This window comes from Anomalospiza imberbis, chromosome 2 (assembly GCF_031753505.1).
Source record: "Anomalospiza imberbis isolate Cuckoo-Finch-1a 21T00152 chromosome 2, ASM3175350v1, whole genome shotgun sequence".
Classification (NCBI taxonomy): domain Eukaryota; kingdom Metazoa; phylum Chordata; class Aves; order Passeriformes; family Viduidae; genus Anomalospiza; species Anomalospiza imberbis.
The window spans coordinates 66,366,618-66,385,670 of record NC_089682.1 but is presented as its reverse complement, the minus strand read 5'-3'; the positions used below and the strand labels follow the sequence as shown (position 1 = coordinate 66,385,670).

The window sequence follows — 19,053 nt, the reverse complement described above, 5'->3', positions numbered from 1 at the left end:
ATCCTTCTCAAAGTTGTCATTTTCTGGATTAGAAAATTCCATGCAGTCTTTGAGCTGCAACAAGTAAACATATTTGGTTGTGTTACAGGCATCAGTCTTAAAAAAAATCCTTTGCTGGTGTCACTGGCATAGCCTCTTAGTGTCCAAATCCTTTATGGTACCTGTACACATTCTCAGTGCAATTTGCTTGTGGATCACACCAGGAGACCAACATTATTTGGTTATCTCAGTGCTTTAGGATGTTGGTCTCACCAAAGTGCTGGTCCTTCTCTGATATCATGGCAAGACTGCAAAAGACATACTGTCCTGAAAGAGAACAAAATCATTTCTAAAAGCCTTGTGCCTGTTTGGAGCCTTGTTAATGTTATCCTCATCTACTTCTTAGCCTGTAGTGTTATGAAGATTGTTTATATTCCTAATGGACTTTAAAAACTCCCTTTTAGCCTTGCCAGTGTAGGGATTTTTTTCTTGTTTCCTGTGTAATTGTTCTGTTCTTGAAATCTTACAATGTATATTCTTTGGGTTTTGGTTCCCCTTTCTTCCATCTCTAGCATTACTCTTTCTGATTTTCACTTATTTTTTTCTGAATCCAGAAGGACATTTAGTTGAAGCAATTGTAATTCCTGAGTTTTCATGTCTCCCACTGTAGGCTGTCTTCTTCCCACCCTTAAAGTGCAGCAGGATGATGTGCAATCTTCTCTTTCAAAGCAGTGCTCTCAAGGTGAGCATTTTCCCCAGCGGGTTCAGTGCCAGAATGGAAATCTCCCAGCTTGAATTTTCCCCTTGCCTCCCCTTTCTTGTGAGAGCCTGTTTTTGGCCATCTGAGGCACAGCTTGTATGGCTGATCAGCAGTAAATTGTAAATCCTGTTTCTGCTTTAGAGTGGCCACAGCACTACAGCACCGTTTCCTCCTTCAGGACACTGTGCTTTGAAGGATTGTGCCTCCTGCTGGGAAACAGATATAGAAGGGCACAGGGGACTGTCAGGAGTGGAAACTCGGTGCAGGAATGCTTAGCATTCAAACCAGCCTTAAAAGAAGTTCGTGGGAAGTTGCTGTTTCCTTGATTGGAAAAAGGATAGAAGCTGGGCAAGGCTGTGACTCAGCCGGTGAGTCAGCAGGGGCTGCTTTCCGAAGAGGCCGTCTTGTGTTCTTTTGCTCTTCGCCACACTTTCCCTGCTGCCTGCCATGGGACAGTAAAGGCCATTTACTGCTGCTTCTCTTTGCTCACAAAGTCATTCCAGCCCGTAACCTCTGCCCTGACACCTCCCACTGCACCGTCTCTCCAACTTTCTGCTTCTGCACTCCATTCCATTCCATTCCTTGGGCTGCTGGGATTTTTGTGCCTTCAGTACTCCAGTCATGGGTGCATTTAGCAGCTGCAAACTCTTGCTTTGCAGCAACAGAGACAGACTGTGATCTATTCACCACAGAGGAAAAATCCCAGGAATGAGTAGGAATTCCCTGGAAGAAAAGACAAAGGATGAGGAGCTGGTCTGGATCCTCCCTGCGGCAGTGATGACCTGCATTAGACACCGCAGACTGTGGTACCTCAGCCAGCCTTAAATGAGCCAGACCAGTGCTGCAGGTCCAACACACTGGTTTTGAATACATATTCTGTTATTGTGTCTTTCTCTGCTTCCCCACACGCGTGGCTCTCCACTGAGATCCCAGTGCTTTTCCAACGTGAGATGTGATGTCAGCCAAAAGGCACTCATGGACTTGGGGAAGGGAGGGTGCTGCAGGAAGGAGTGGCACCCCAAGACACACACAGCTAATGCTTCCTGGACTGGCAGTATTGGATGCATGCTCAGCTCCATGGAAGCTCTCTTGTTTCTACTGAAGGGATTTTTTTGAGCTTGGACAAAGCAAATAATTTTAGCCACGCACTATTTACATCCAGGCAAGCAGCCAGGACATACCTCTGGTTGCATCCACTGTTAAGCAAAACTATCCTACTGTTTTATTTATTAAAGAAACATTTCTAATAGCCAAGCTAATTTTATCCTTTCCTTAATGCTTGCTGGCAATGACTCAGTCTGGCTGGGAGGAGACTCAGTAGCACAGTGCCCAGATTTTGAAAACTGGTTATATGGAGGGAGGGGCTGGCTGTCCATGTACCATAGTCGCTCTGGCTTTGAACCTGCTCACTTTACCTCTCCCTTTGTGTAGGTATGGAATAAAGAAACCAGTGAAGTATTCCACAAGTGAGTTTGTTAGACAGGGTGGAGTGGAGATGACCTTGTCTCTGTAAGAGTCAACTGCAGCTATAACTTTTAGCAATAACATCAGGAGCTGGTACACATATTCTCTGTATGTTTTTTAATGTTTTAATGCTTTATCAATATTTTCTGTCTGAATCAGTCCTCAGTTTATGCACATTTCTCCCTTAGCTTTAGGATTACTCTCATACAATTCCCGGTAAGTGAGATATCTAGTCTAGGCAAATCTTCAGGACCCTTTATCTGTTCAGCGGACAGTGACAGGTTCCTCTGGGAGGTGATTCATTCACTTACTTGAGCAATCCCAGAAAATCCTGCTCTATATTTCATTAGTAATTTACAAAGCAAGCAGAAGTGGTGGAGTTTACAATGTAAAACTAGTAGTTATGTTCCAAAGATAGGTTAAGTTAAATGAGATCCTTCTGGATTCAAAATTTCAGTTACTGAAAGCTTCAAGATGCAGGTAAGTACTTTTTGTAAACAGGGCTCTAAGGAATAGAGAACCTAGTGTGGACGCACAGAATCTCCTAATTTATCTCCAGTCTCCAAATCAGGAATACAAGGAAGAGTTAATAAGAAAAGTAAAACAGCTCTATGTCATCCTGACCAAGTTAAAACATAATTCAAGTTCATTTCCAGCAACATCTCAGTAGTGCAGTCCTCAAACCAATTGAAAAGAAGGTCAACTATAGGATCAATTTCTACTACCTCTAAAGATGCCACATAAATACGTGTTCCTACCTAAGAGGATTCTAGCTGGTATCAGGCAGCAGTGAGTTCTCTTAACCACTGTGATTACCTTTAGTTATTCTTAGTTATCCTTTATTTACTGAACTAGCACACTGAGTAAAGGGTTCACCCACTAATGAGGCCACTGGGGCTTTGAAATAGTTTTAATCAGCCACATTGTTTCTTTCAGACGTGGGCAGAAGTCAGTTTATTCTGATTCAGATGGAAACAAAGAGCAAGAGCTTGAAAAACAATGAAATCCCCACAAGTAGGATCAACCAGGTTGTTTTTCTTTTAGTTCTTGATTGCAAATTCATGGTATTTTAGCTGCTGAGGCCTCAAGGGAGTCTTTTGCTTTTGTGGAACTATGTCACTGCAGAGGGCTGGCATTCAGGAAACTGTTATTTTCTTCCCAGCACTGCCACTAGCCAGGGGACCTTGATAAAGTCACCCTCTCTCCCCAAGTCTTGTGCATTTCCCTTTTTATAAAACCACAAATAATGGACCAAGTTGCTATGCAGCTTGTAGATGTGAAGTCCCATTTAAGAGCAGGCTCTGAAATTTAATTTTCCATATTACAAATTTTGTACATTTGGATGGTTCTGATGACATTTAATTTTGCCATCAGAACCATCACCTCTATTTGAGCAAGACTTGTGAACTGGGTCCTGTTGTGGAACTCAGACTAAGGATAAAGCAGGCTTCTCTTACAAGATCAGTAACCCTGACTCAAACCACTTATGGATGACCAGCCTGGCAAAATTTGTTCCCTTCCTGGGTTTCAATCTCTGTTTTGTGATTTGTGCAGGAAGACAGGAGTGGTTCCGCTGAAGTTTAAGTGGTTAATACTGGTTAGGAGTATAAAAACACGACTAGCAAAATTGGTTGGTTAAGGATTTCTGGTGGCCAGTTCTTTCAGCTGAACATGGAGCTCCACTGTGGGTGTATGCAGGAGGCCTTTTGAACAGGGCATTGCATGCTCCCCTGAAGACCTGGGGCACACCAAGAAGGTGTGTGTGCTGCAAATGCCTCTGCAGACATGCCTTATCTTGGCAAGACACTGCCTGTTTCTGTGCCATTGCTATTGAGGATTAGTAATTGCATCCAAGCTTTGCATTTCCCTCCCTTTTCTTGTTCTCCTTGTCCCGTTGCTTGTCCTGAGCATGGTGAAACCAGCCACATCTCTGTCCCTGCAAAAACACGCACATTGAGCAGCTTGACCTCATTGCTCCTATCCAGTACTATCTTACTATGCTCCTAATAACTTGGCTTTGCTATCCTTGGAGATAAAAAATTAAGCAGGAATAGAGGGAGGAGTCCTGGTCCTGTGCAAGGTGCTGCATCCCACTGGTGGGGAGTCCCACCCACCAGAGCACAGCAGTTCCTGAGCAGCTGTGGAGGGAAGACCAATAGAGCTGGTGCCTGTGGGGGTAGGGCTTGCATAGGAATGTTTGGCGTGTGATGAATGTGCCTCACTATTTACATCTCTCCCCCGCTTCAAGTTTTTATTGTGCTGGAGCCTGCCTGCTCCAGCAACTCCAGTTCCTGCAGTGCTTACCAGCTATGAGCTTGGTAGTCTGTGCTTGGTAGATTTCAAAGCACTTCCCATCGGGTGTAAGGATGCTCAGTCAGGAACACGTGGAGTGGTGACGCAGGCCTTGTGCTGAAGGGAGGTTAGAAGGCTGTGGTGCTCTCAAGGGAGTTCTGGTTCCCTTGGCTGCTGCACAGAGGAGATTGAGAGCACCATGTTCTGGCACAGGCATAGGGGCTGCTGCTCAGAGGGACTGTAAGCAGAGTGGTCCAGGCTGGACTCTGAGACTCTTGCTCTTGTGCCTTCACTACAGAGCTAAAGGGCAGAAGGTGATTCTCCTGACTATTTGTGCAAAGTTCAGTGGCAAGCAGCTCACGGCAGCAGAACAGTGATTTCTGTCACTGGCTCTTACAGGGGTGAGACACTTGAAGCCAAACTTCTTCTGCCGCCTGATGGAGATAAGATATAAACCTCAATTTCCTAGATGCTGAACTGAGCTTGAGAGAGAGACAGTTACCTTTCCTCGGGGGCTTTGGGTTTTGCACTTGAAATTTAACCTGCAATCCCAACAGCCACCTGTTTGTTTAGAGGTCTAATTTGAGGTCAGTACTTCCTTCCACCCTGCTGTCAGTGTGACTGAAAGCAGTGCTGCTTTTTTTATTTTAGAGGAAATACCTTGTTCTGGCTGTCATGCACTGATGCTATTCTGTGAACTCTAAAGGCAGAATCTGAGCCTTGTACTCATGGTGGTGACAGGATCCTGGGACTAGTGATTGTGTTTTTCACATCTGAATTTTTCCCCTAGGCAGTACTGGCGAAGAAGCAACGTATGTGGAAAATATGATATTACATTTAAGCCTAGAGCAGTTGCAGTATGTATTTCAGTAGCAAGCCAAGGCCTGAAATGAGAATGGAGAAAGAGCTGTTCACTCTTCTCTCACACAGCCAATGCACTTAATTTTTCATTAACTAAGTCCCTGTGGTGGCAGGAGTACATTAGATCCTGCCTGAAGTTTGTCTGACCAGCTGTGGACATTCTGGGTTCACTTTAAAGCTGGTGCAGAGACAGAGGCACATCTGGAGGATGCCACCTCATCCTCGCCTGGCCATGTAGAATGATGCAAGTCAGAGCCTTGTGTTGCCTTCCTCTCTACTTTGGCTGTTGGCATGACTGGGCTCCATAGGGGCATCTCCACTGCCAATCTGAGTGGCACAGAGGGTGCTGGAGCTGGGCAGCAGCTGGAACCTCATAGCCATCTATCAGGTCTGGCCAAACCTTTAATGCAGAACATCTCACTCCTCCTACTACTCCTTGCTTCCAAAACACAGTGGTGTTTCTGGAGACAGGCAGTCCTGGGTGTGGCTACTACCTTGCTTCTTGATTAGAGGATCTGGATCCCGCCAGCAGATTTAGCTTTCTCAAGGGTTATGGTTTCTCCTTCTCTCTTCTGAAGATGATGCAAGCCTGACAAGCCTGTACCTCTAATTTTCTTCCCACTCATCAGTCTTTTGTCATTGCAGACTGTCAGGAGCTGTCTCATGCCTTGTTTTGGGCATCATGTAGCACGGCAAGCTCTCAGCATTGACTGAATCACACTGCACTTTTGAAAAGATAAAACAAATAGTAAAAAATCAATATTAATGCCTAGAAGAAAAGCATGTAAGTGGATAACTTCTCTGTCCAAAACAGATTTAAAGTGTGTAAGAACTTTACACACTTGTGGATCTGATTAACTGACAATCTGTAAAACAAAGGCCATTACAGTTGAAACATCAACTCTTTTTTTTTTTTTTTTTTTTTTTTAGTTGTTATCATGTTAAAAAGCACCTCCTAACTTAAAGAAAGGAGGTACTGGAGTTTTCAGCACATCTCTAAATAGCTCATTTTGACAAATAATCATTTGCACTATTAAAAACATTGCCTTATACTGCTGATCTACATCCATCCTGCTTTTGCTGTCTAGCATGGGATTGTCATTGTGCTTCTTTTAAACAGTCTGAAGATTAACAGAGATTTCTTGGGTATGAAGACTGTGATAAAATGCCAAAGGAAGCAGCCTTTGGATTTTATTAATTTTATTCAGTATTCATGCAATGCATTTATACTTCATGGTGCATGGTTCATTTATACTTTACAAGGTGCCTGTCAGACTTTCACTGTGCAAGTTTTTGTACAAAATGAGAACATGTCTCTGTCCTAATGGTGTTACGATCCATAGAGCAATGTGGGTGCTTCACTCTTCCCAGTTGCGACCCTTTTCCTCTGATTGTACACCATGGACAACCTCCTCTATAATGTTTTGTTTAAAACTTCATGCTCTTTTTCTCTTCTGAATTCAACTGTGACACCACTTCAGGGCATCCACTGTCTGCTGTGGGTGGACACTGAGTCTGGACAGGAGAAAGTGCAAGTAAAGAAGCAGAGGAGCCAGATCAGCATCCCTGGCAGTCTCAGGCAGTTTGTGGCCCCTCACAGGCCACCCTTGCTAGTGAGCATCATGGCAGAGTTGAGCAACAAAGCAGCACTGCCAGTGGAGGACCATTCTTCACCAGCACCAGAGACACCATGAGGAAGGTGTGAAGACAAAAGGCAGTGGAGATTGGCATTAAGACCTCATTTTAGGTGTGAATCAAAATCCCAAAAATGTGTTTTTGAGCTCTTCCCTAAAAAGTTTGTTGTCTTATGCCCACCCTCTCCCCTTGCCCCTCTTAGTTACAATAGGAGAATTGTTTCACTCTTGCTTTTCCCTGTAGCTCAGCTCTGGGCTCCCTTCCCAGAGCAAGTTTTTAAACTAATTTTAAAAAGAGGTTGTTTCCCCATGAGACAGTGAGGAGGCAGATGTGCTCTCTGACATGCCATGGCATGTCTGCTGGCACAGTTGTGCCCCAAGTCCAATCTTGGTATGCCTCCTGAAACAAATGGTGTCTCTCTCATGAGACTGCTCGCCCTTGGAGACACTGTCTTCTTCCTTTTCTTCTCAGGAGAAAGAGACAGACACATACAACACTTGAGCCTCACAGAGGCCATGATAGGAGACTGGAGATCTAGCCTGGAAAAATATTTGGAGTCAAGAATGTTTGGAAAGGCTAGAGTAGAAGGGTCAAGCATGTGAGGGGATAAATCTTCTATTTGTAGCAAATCCAGCGTCAGTCGTGTGAACAGAGACAGGGCTGGAGAAGCAGTGTGGGAAAGCAGACAGACAAGCCTGGCAACTTCTTAATGGCTAGAGAGTTTGGATGCTGACATACTTTTCAGGTTTGTTGTGCAGGGAGGTATTCTTCCTTTTGAGACATTGTTCTTGATGCTTGTTCTTGGTCCTGCTCTTGATCCTTGAAGAATAGGAAGGCTGCTCATCTGTGTGAGGTCAAAGAAGATGGATGTAAACCTTTCATTTTCCTTTCTCCTTATTCCTCCTCATATTTTCTCCTCATTTTCTTATCACAAGAGACTTTCCTCAGATTTCTCTCATCATCTCACTTGACCTGTCACAACCCGCCTCCTGGGTTTCCTCACACCTATTTCCATTTGTTTTCCTTCTTCACATTTTCTTAACACCCTAGATTTTCAGGAATGCAGATCCTCCTCAACTCTAATTTTTGCCCAATATCTTCCTTTTCCTGATGGTTAATACCATTTTCTGGATCCTTACCTCTTTTCTTCCCTTCCTTCTCTCCAACCTCTCTTAATTTTCCCCAACACGCTTTACCCCTGTCATGCCTTGCAATCTCTGTGTCTATACAGTTTGTTGTCTACAGCCTCTCTTGTGTCCCACAACCTCTGCCTGCCACTGAGTGATCAGCTTCCTCATGAGGGGAAGAGGAGGGCCAGACACTGATCTCTCCTCTGTGGTGACAGGACCCAAGGGAATGCCCTGAAGTGTCAGGGGAGGTTTAGGTTGGATATCAGGAAAAGGTTCTTCACCCAGAGGGTGGTTGGACACTGGAACAGGCTCCACAGGGCAGTGGTCACAGCACCAGCTTGACAGAGTTCAAGAAGCATTTGGACAATGCTCTTGGGCACATGGTGTGACTCTTGGGCTGTCCTGTGCAGGGCCAGGATTTGCACTTGAAGATCCTGTGTGTCCCTTCCAAGTTGGGATATTCTGCGATTCTATGATCACTTTTCTCATGTCTCCCTTTGGCCACATCACTCTGCATCCTCCCTGGGTTCCCTCTGCTCCACCACATGAAACATCAGGTTCTTGCCCACACTGTTGACACTGCTCAGCTTATTGCACTGTCAGTCCTTGATGGGTTTGGAGAAGGCAGCCCCAGGTCCCAGGGCCACATTGCTGCCACAGTTCATGCTGACACCCCAGCTCACACTGCCCATTGCCAACCCAATGTGTATTTTGCCAAAGCTCTTCTGCTCACATCAACGGCCTTAGGGCTGTTTTGAATCTACTCCTTTTGGCATCAGCTCCTATAGGCATCGCTTGCTATCACAGCCTATAGGCATCACTCCCTGTGATGCCTATAAAAGTGTCTGATAGCAGATAAGCTACTGCAGCACTGGGTCATCAAAACCTCTGGCCAACTCCATCTCACTGTGTTTGAGTCCTCTGTCTGTGGTCCCTTGGCTGAGAATGTAACCTTCCTAGGGCAGGGCAGTCTTTATCTTTTCAGCATGGTGAGTGCCACAACATGATGATGGCATGAGTCCCTTTAGTAATAGTGATGTTAGCAAGAGAAAAAAATACACAGCTCTGTGTTCAAGGGTCACAACAGCTATCTTAAATTAGATAGAAACTGGACAGGCACCTCGTTTGGACAGAAAATCGAACTGGGAGCAGAGGAGTGGAAATCCATGCTGGCTTTCAACACATGCTCCTCATGGGAGTGAGAACCTGAAGGTCCTGCTCTTCAGGATGAGTAAGGTTTATCTGTTTGCTGGTAAATGCAGAGCTGAATTGGCAGACAGACCCCAGCCTCACACCCTGAAAGGAAACAACTCCTCAGAGTTTCCCAAAAGCCCATAAAAGCCCTTGAGGGTCAGAAGAGAGCTTGGGACTGTACATCTGATGAGACAGGGTTGCCGCTTTGAGGCAAGAGGTTGATTCACAGGTCAAGGAAAGAGGCAGGATTTCCACCAGTTTCCCGGTGGAAATCATTGATCTGTTCAGTGTACTAGTGCCTGCTGTCATGCGCTTCTTGAGACACCTCATGCTGCGTTTTCATTGGACTGGGACCATGCCCATCTGAGGTAATGCATGTCAGCCTTGAAGTGGGATGTTTAAATTCATTGTCTGACCTAGCTTTGCCTGCTAGCAGGGCTTACCATGCTTATGAAAATATTTTCTTCTGCTGCCCAGGTAATTGCTAGTCTGGAATCAGAAAAGCCTCTATCAGCAAAGGTTCAGCTTTGGTTCTTGATTTTCCAGGAGCCTTTTTACATTCAGGAAAATGAAATTTTATGTCTGTGCTTTCCTTTCTGTCACCTTTCCTGAACATGACTAACTCTTGCTGGCAGGGCTGGGTGACCAGTCATCTGTCTGGACCAAACCCAGGCCCACTTACTACATTTCCTGTTGTTCCCCAGCCTGTCCAGCCTGCCTCTGTCTCCCCTAGTTGATTATCACCACACCAAAAGGTGTTGACGTATTTCCTTGTCTTGATACTTCCAGAAGTCATCCCTGAGTAGAGGAATGATAGTCATACAGTGCAGTCTATTTTTAGCCTTTCACGGACTCCTTCTCTGATCTTGGGCAGGCTCACCACCTTTAACCACTCACCATTCCACTTCATAATTTTCAGTATGGACATAATCCTACCTTGTCTGCAAAGTACTTGTGGGATGATAGCACCTGGGAGGTTTTTTCTCGGAAATTGTATTATAAAAGGGACTTGTGCCCTATTGGCATCTAGGATTTTTTTTTTAATTGTTGGCAACACAGCTGATTACATCTCACTTCTTGGGTGGGAATGCTACCTTTTCTTGACTCCAAGGTACTGCTCTATAATCTCCTTTCCATCTCCACTATTTTGAAAACATTAATTTTTACCAGTCACTGAAGGAATACTGCTTTTACCCAGCAGTAGCCAAGGTATCATAGGCAGCTGTTTCTCGGGTGGATGGTTACTCTGCTGAACATAAACTCAGAGAAGCAGCTTCATTTCCTTTTTTTCGCATTTCTGTAGGTTTGGCCAAAATATTCTGTGGTGGATGCTGATTAGGGGTACGTGATCCGAGGGTCTTCATCCTCCTGCCTGTTGTTAATCTCTTCTGAGAGAGGGTCTCCCAAGATGAGGTGATACTGGAAGGTTTTGAATTCCCCATACAGCACCAGGAGAGATGGGAGGTGGATGCCTTTCCCAAGCATCTAAGCAGTATGTGGCTGGCAGCAATAGTGATGACAGACACCCCAAAAAGGGTCAAAGTGGACTCCCAGAAGCTCCAATGTTGCCACCTCTCTTCTTTCTCTCCCTCTCCCTTGGCCAGGCTCACAGCTGGAGAGGGCAGCTAATACCTTCTTTGGGGTGGTGGAATCTGACTTTGTAGCATCCCCTCTGACAGCCTTAGGAACATTTCTGGCTGTGTCAGCCAAAATTCCTGCCGGGGACTGCTGCAATGCAGCACACCACACCCCCGCCGGCGCTGAGCCCCAGCCTGGACGGTCGGTGCCGCTCAGCTCTAGCCCTGCCGCTGCCATGGGCGTCCCTCCTCCTCTTCGCTGATGATTTCAGGTTGCTTGGCATCCTCTCCTGCGGGCAGCTGGCGCCCGCAGCGTGTGTCAGCGCAGCCTCGCGCGCGTTCGGTCTCCAGCGCGCTGCCTGCAGAGCGCTGGCTCCCCGAAGGGATCGGCTGTGGTTTCAGATTTCATTTCCCTCGCTCGCTACACCCGAATTCCAGACGCTTTCTGGCTTCGCTGCTGCATGGACTCTGAGCGCAGGTCCTTTGCCGTATCCAGCGGAGGCAGACGGGGCTTCCCTCGGCTCCAGGGAGTGGACCATGAAGACGTCAATTGTATTCTTGCTTTGCATCTCAGTTTTCCCAGGCTTTTCCCAGGGCAGAGTTGTTAGAGAGGATGAAACTGGTTTTGCCGAGTGTAACGTGTTTTTCTCTGGACGAGTCCCACCCGAAGGATTTACGGAGCCGTTCCATGTGAAAATCTGTCAGCAGTACAACAAAGAGCCACGGTTTGCAACCCTCTACAGTACTAAGGACAAAATCCCTCTTTATTCAGCTTTTAAGTTTACAAAGCCAGCTCAAAGTGAGGAGGAGAACTGGCTGGTTGAACCGCAGGTAAGGCAGCTTTTCCTTTGCTGAAAAGCAACTCTTCCTGGACAACATTTCCTCTGGGGTTAAGCTGCGGCTAGAATTTTGCAGAGGAGGCAGGAACTCTGCTTGTTGTTGAACTTCTGTTGGTATGAATGTAGCATGAGCAAAACTTATTTTTGTGCTTGGAACTGGGCAAACAAATAGTTTCTTGTCCCAAGGAGCTTATAATGAAAACTGAGAGGCTGCTGCATGAAAGTGCAGTGCCAAGGGAGAGGAAAGCCCTCTCTGACACCAGTGATGTGTTTGTCCTGCCCAGCCAGCTCTTGTGGGCAGGGAGTGCTGCTGGTGGGTTAAACATCGCAGTGTCAAGTCCAAGTTTGTTCTGCTGCCAGTATGATCACAGTGTTGATAGGGGTTCTTTAGCTTCACTGAGCAGAGATAAAGCATCCATTTGTGGTTCACCAAGTTGATGCTGCAGCTTTTCAGTGTGTCCCAGTGTTGCAGACTGAGGTAGGAATATGAGTTGCTGTGTTGTGGGGCATGCAGGTTTCAGTCAGGTCAAAAGTATGCAGTATAAAATGAATTTTGCCAGAGCCTCAGTGGTTTTTGTCTCCCCTGTCACTTGGCATGTTTAACCAAGGCCTTCAGGCTGTTCAATTTAAAGGAAATCCTTTAAAACTGATGGTGCCCTAAGAGAACTTTAGCTCTCCTTTTTTCCCCTCCCATTTTTTAGATTTTTCAGCAGTGACAATGATGAAGATTTTAGCAACATCAGGCTACCCCATCTGTTGAGCTCAGGAGAGATTATCAGTGTGCAAGGGTGTTTATTAGGTCAGGAATGGCTGCAGTGTCAGAGCAGTGTGTTAGAAGTGTGCCCCTCAGCTACTGGATGTTGCCACAATCCAGTGGCAGCTCACTCCTCCGCCACGAGAATGCTGTGCTTATTTTTCTCATGTGTGGTGATGAGATACTAAGGCCACAGGCATTGAAGACAGGAGATATTAAGTGGTTATCTTAGCCTAGACTGTCTTCTGGCTCTCTGGGCTGTGTCTTGAGTTGCAGGAGTTTCTAAGAGCCTTTTGATCTGAGCTCCTTCCACTTTGCAGGCAAGCTGTGGGAGCTTGCCCTTTTAAAACAGAGAAAACTTTTTGCAAACTCTGTCGTTACTGAGTTGTGGAAGGGTGGCAAATTTTTAAAGCACAAAGGGGACCTAGTCTGGCAAGAATCTTTGGTCAGTGCCATGGAGGCAGCAAGGTAAAGCAGCAGAGATGAGATCCTTTCCCATTTGCCTTGGCCAGTGGCACACTTCATCACCTCTAGCTCCCATATCTCCTCCTGCTTCTTGTAGTCCAGCTCTCCCAACCTACCTAGGTAGGCTCAGGAGCTGTTCCTGCCAGGGAGCAGTGGGCAGGCCCCTCTCCCCCCACCCAGTAACTTTGGTTCCCCTGGACCTCCCTTGAGCTGGCTTCTTTGCCCTTCCTGCTCCATCCCTTTTGACCCCTCATCTTGTCTTGGTTCCTGCCAGCACTCCAGAGTCCCAAACCTTGTGTGTCCTGCCACCAAGACCTTCTGCGGCCTCAGAAATAGTAGGGCAGGTGCTACCTTTATTTGATCTGGCTTCTCCAGAGCGGCCTCACAGGTTGACAATAATGGGTTTACTGAGACCCCACTGTAATAAAAATGAGACCCCACTAATGGATCTCCTTCATCCACTAGTGAAATGCAGATGTCTCAGAGGCAAAAGTTAGCAACTCTGCAGTTCCCTGGAGGAACCTCTGACTGAGACAGAAAAGTACTAGGACAAAAAAAAAAAAAAAAGAAAAAAAAAAGAAAAGAAAAAAACCCAAAAAACCCAAACACTGCAGAAGAATATGTAAGGGGAAGAAATCAAGAACATGAAATATTCATATAACTCAAGAAATGAGTGCCTACAGCCCTCTCAGACACTGCCACTTGGAGGAGAGAGTAGGGAAGAGCTTTCACACCCATTGTGTATGTTCTACCGAGGCTGGGTCAGATGGCTGCTGAAGGGAACCCTTACTAACACCTGCTCTCCAGCACAGCCCAGTGAGCTCATATCACCAATTTTCTTTGTAATTTCCTTGCTAAGACAGGGATAGCTGGGTATGAGCTGGCTCAGCTGCACAGTGGCATGTGCTTGCACGTGGAGATGCAGACACACAGCAAAGAGAAAGAAATCACTATAAAAACACTCTCAGAACTCCAGTGAGGGCCTCAAGGTTGTCATATGCCTTTTTTTTTTTTTGTGATAATGATGTAAGTGGTGAGGGCATCATCTCACTCCCTCCTCAGGAATGTCTGCCTGAGAAAAAAATGCCAAATGTAGCACAGAGGTAGTAATTGGGTGAGAAGTGTGAGGAACGTCAGTGCCACCCACTGTAGATTGGCAGCTGGAAACAATGAATTAATTCAGCAATTAGTGAACAATTAGAGAGCAGGAAGGGTAGGCTGATGAGCAGGGGGCTGATGAGCAGGGTACTGTTGGGACTCCCCCAGGCGCAGGTCTGAAAACTTGCTCTGCTACAGATTTCCTTGGGGTTGAGAGCAAGTCACTCAGGTGTCTTTTACCTCATTCCATTTTGATTGTCTGAAAATCTCTGTGCTTGATTCTTTCTGTAGCTTAGAGAGAGATGGAAAACTCCGGAGCTGCTTTTTCCATCCTAATATATGAGGGGCTGGATGAATTACCTTGTGTTTTCATTTGGTTAATGGCTACCACCAGGCAGACAACCAAGATGGGATTCTTGCCCAGCTATAATGCAGCTACCTCTGAGCTGCTCTTGCAATCTCTCTTGGTAGAGAGTCAAGAGAGCAGGCACTTCTAGAGCTACTCGTGAATGTCCTACTGCAGAAACTTCAGCGTAAGATGCAGTGTGCCTCTTCTCTGAGGTATGAATCCCAACTAAGGTTGGATCAAATATTTCCACTTCAATCAAAGGTGTAAGGGTGCCTGAGGAAGTAGTGGTGGGAGACGGAAGCTGAAGTTCAGGGATCCTACATACGAGGGTGGGGAAGGTGAGGGGTGGCAGAGTCCTGCCTTGTTAAATCACCAAACCCAATGGAAGCTGCTTGCCCTAATAACTGTGTGCTGCCGTGCTTCTAATCCCCCTCTTCATCTGTCCCTTCTGTCAAACTGCAACCTGCACTTAATGACACACATCAATATTGTTATATGCTAACATCCATACAGGCTGCAGGCACATAAGTTATTTTTAAACCTCCATTCCACGATAAAGAGTTTACCTGTCTGCTTGGATTTTGCCCTCAGCTCTTCCAGGTTATTTGGACAGGTGGCTTCATGGCTGACCCCATGAACACAGATATGTTTTGGGATGACACAAGCCAGAAGCTTTTCGAAGCAGGGAGGAAAGGTATCTTGCAATGCAGATTAGATGCAGCGCTGAGGAGTGCATCCCAATGCCTTTGGGATTGAGCAGGAGGAGGCATGAAAACCTCAGCTACGCATTAGTTATGACAAACCATAATAGGAGTTATTAGAAGCATAATTAGGTGATGTCAGAGCCTGACACATGAGCAGCAGACAGCTACATTTTTATCATATTCTTTTTTAATTGCACCCAAACAATCTTGATGGTATGTGCAAAGGCCCCTGCAACTGGACAGGTAACCAGAGACATATTTACTTGATAGGATCCTCAAGGTTTGCATGCAGCAGCTCACAGGGAGAGAGAAATTAAGTTTGTTCTGCTTCGTGTGGGTTGGTAATTTCTGTCAGGAGGCAGAGCTGATCCATCTTAGGTCTATGTGTCCTTGTAGATTGGCAGCACTTACCATGGGAGTGAGATGAGGTGAGTGTCTCTGAGAGGGTGTAAAACTCCAAAGGGTCATAGCACTGAGGACAGTTCCTGGGCACAGCCTCGCATCTGTGCCCAATCCCCCTCATCTCTTCCATGCTATTAAACACACTGGGTGCATCCCTTGTCCCATGGCATGCCTTCATTTCATCAGAAGGGAAGAATGGCAAGGGAAGGGGGGGCAAGAAGAGACAGTGATTTTGTGGAATGCAAAATGTCTGGCCTCATCAGCCAGCTGCAGTCTGTTGTTTGGAGTGACTGAGCAAGAGGAGCAGAATAAGACAGTAAAAGTGCAGAATAAGTCTTTTCAAGCAGTGCATTTAGAAAAAGCTGTGACTTGTGCATCAGCACATGGGACTCACTATGATCCTCCCAGTCTTGAAGCAATAAGCACCAGATGCTTCATAAAAAAGAGCAAGAAACCTCCTTAGCAGGAGGTGGGGTAATGCAGCCCTCTGCAATGTCCAGGCTTGGCACTGTGACCAAGCTTGGCGCAGAGGGAGCCTTGCGCCTTGACTGCAGGGGTTTGGTTTATGCAGGAAGCCAGCCAGAGCTCAGCTCCCAGGTGAGGGTGGTGGACAGTTGCTGACACTGGTCCTTTCACCCTGACTCTCAGCAGAGGCTTGTGCAGAACTGTGAGGAGGTGATGTGCCACTAAGAGGATGCAAACTCTGTCTAAGTTGGCAAGGTCATAATTGGGTATCTGTCCAAGTGTCCTGCAGGGTGGTCAAGAGACAAGCTTGGATGACCTGGCAATGATGCAGTAGACTATGGACTGTCTGCCATAGATGTCTCCAAAGTGCACATTATATAGTGCAGTAAACAATTTATGGGCCAGGAGCAAAGGCAGAAGGTTTAATTGGGCCAGCATAGTGCGGGGACCTGAGGGCCACAGCCTCTGAAACAGAGACTACAGAAGGCAGTGACTGCCAGAGATCATCTACCATCCCTGAACTTCTACCAACATGTTCACCCTCTAATTTGAGGAACAAAATGACAGTTTGGCACAGCCCTCTGGAGCAGCTGCAGGCAGTGTCAATAGGAATGACTATGGATCAGACAGAGCCGTGGCCACCTGAGAAAGACCTGAATACACCCTGCCATTTAGTGCTTCTCCTCCCACTGCTCTTTACCGCTTCTGCCTGCCCCCTTCCCTCACGCATGGCTCCAGGACAAATTCCGAGGGCAGTAATTGCTACCTCTGGCTCCACTGCATGGGAACCACAAGCAGGTAGCACAGATTCCATCGAGGACCTTTGGTGATGGCACCCTCATCCATGTTATGGCAGGAGCTGTGTGGTCATTAAGGATGAGGTTCAGACTGTTAATGACATGAGGATCAGGGTGCTGATGACCAGCCCTAGGAGCTCATTGCTGTGACTCCTGTTCGAGGTGGGTTAGTTCAGGTCACCTGACATGATGTCTGGCTTCATTCTTGCTTCTTACACAATAGGTGGTGAGAGGTAAATGCCTTCTCTAGACATCTTATACACCATGGCTTGTTTGGTCTTTTTTCTTTCCCCATGATTGGATTTGATAGTTCAGAGGGGCTTAAGGTGCCATGGTTAAGTTCTTAAATGAACTGCAGGTATCACCACAGTAGGAGGTGAAAACATGACCCTAAATCTAGCCATCTATTAGTCTTAAAAATCTGTTCTAGGACAAATTACAAGTCAGAGGCTTGGTATATGGTGCCTAGTGAGATTTTGAAGCCTGTACTCTGCTGTGTACCAGACTGGAGAACTGCAAATATCCTTTGGAGCCTAAACCAATGTGTTTGGCAGAGAAGCTAAGTAGAGAATACACTCCTCTGAAGCACTTCAATGAAAGTAATGAAAGGGTGCAGGATATAATCCAAGGCATGGCATGTACTAGTAATCCTAATGAAAAGTATATGTCAGGGCTCATTTTACACATTGTTTTCTAGGAAGGTGAATTGCATGCAGTAACATTCTCTCTACTCTTTCAGATAGATGATCCAGAAAATGACTTGCATGAAATGGTGCATGAAGCCGATATTGGTGGCACTGTGGCTAACCTTGGTGCAAACCAAGCCCTGACCTCAGACTACGTGGGCTCTGGCTACGAGAGAGGCCTTCTCAATCCCAGTTTGCTTAATGAGGAGGATTTCCAGGTGGCCACTTACACACTCACAAATGCTGTCCCTCTGAACCCAGCTCTGAGCAAAAGCTGGCACAGAGACATTGGGAAGGTAGTGGAGCAAGCTCTGATCCCTCACTGTTCCAAGATGGATCATCTGTATCTCCTTGCAGGCGCAATTCCTTCCAGCATCCAAGTTAAAGGCAAGGTGTCAGTGCCAGAGAGCCTCTGGCTGGCAGCCTGCTGTGATGCTCCAGAGGGATGGTCCCTGGGACTAGTGAAAAAAATCAATGATGAGAACAGCTTGGCAGACCTCACGGTGAGAGAGCTGGAGGAGCAGCTTCTACCAGGAGTTCACTTGTTCAAAGGCAACTGTGGGAAAGACAAACACAGCCAGAAGAAAAGAGAAGCAGTATTGCGAGTTGTCAGTCAGATCCGCTCTGGAGAGCAAGTGGGAACAAGTGACAACCAGGAGACCAAAGAGAGTGGCTGGGTGAGAAAAGTGGTTGGCATCATTGCTACCCCTTTCATCAAACTTCTGGAACTCCTCATCTACATCTTTGTGGAACTGGTGAAATTTGTGTTTTATTTTCTGTGGCTTGTTGTAAAGCGAGTTGTTGGTACAATTCTGGATGGAGTCTACAGCCTGTGGAATGGGATGGTGTCCTACCTTAAAGCCGTCAGCATGGTGCTCATCAGCATCCCCTATGATGTTGGGAGGGTCATCGTCAACATCTTCCTGGGCTTCCTGCAAATTGTTCAAGATGTGCTATCCCTCACCTACAAGATCCTGAGCATCCCCGTGGCGTTTGTCCTTCACCTTGCTGCTTTCCCTTACCACTCCATCTGTGCCATTCCCTCTGTGCTTAAAGACATGGCCACTGGGATTGGGGGCACCTTCGTGCTGGTCATTGATGCCACGGCCACGGTTCTGCATGGCTTTTATTACCTAGCTGGTCATATCGTCAAACGGTTTGTCCCTAAAGCCTCTTCTGATGACTGATAGGAACAGAAACCAAGGCTGCAAATACATGGAATAAAGGAGGAGTGGGGCAATGCTTTAAGATGCGTGGCCAAATGCTGTCAATTTCATTCTCGTATTTATTGTAGTGACATTAATAATAATGTACTGACTGGGGAATAACAAGGAGGGCCAAGGCAACATCGCTTGGGGCCACCACCACTGTAACTAGAGTTCTGTCTGTTGTAAAATGTTCGGGTTTTATCTGTGCAGGCCACAAAGTTTCTGTGATTTGCAGGTGTCAAGATGCTTCCTCTGGGAAATGCACACTAAATGTGGTTTGAGGTAATTTCTTTCTGGCTGTGATGACACTGAGACTTATGCAGTGGCAGTGAGCTCTGCAGAAGCCCAGCCCTTCCAAGGAGCAGGTGGTGGTGGTTAGGGGAAGATATGACTT

The 19,053-nt window shown here is 46.4% G+C and overlaps 1 protein-coding gene across 1 annotated transcript; it reads left to right on the top strand.

The window, feature by feature from the left end:
* Window positions 1-11,055: 11,055 nt before the first annotated feature.
* ENDOD1 (endonuclease domain containing 1) lies at window positions 11,056-18,699 on the top strand. The gene is made up of 2 exons (XM_068181460.1): window positions 11,056-11,723; window positions 17,505-18,699. Exons 1-2 carry the CDS (start codon window positions 11,430-11,432, stop codon window positions 18,636-18,638), a joined length of 1,428 nt encoding a protein of 475 aa, XP_068037561.1. The 5' UTR covers window positions 11,056-11,429; the 3' UTR covers window positions 18,639-18,699.
* The last annotated feature ends 354 nt before the right edge of the window (window positions 18,700-19,053 follow it).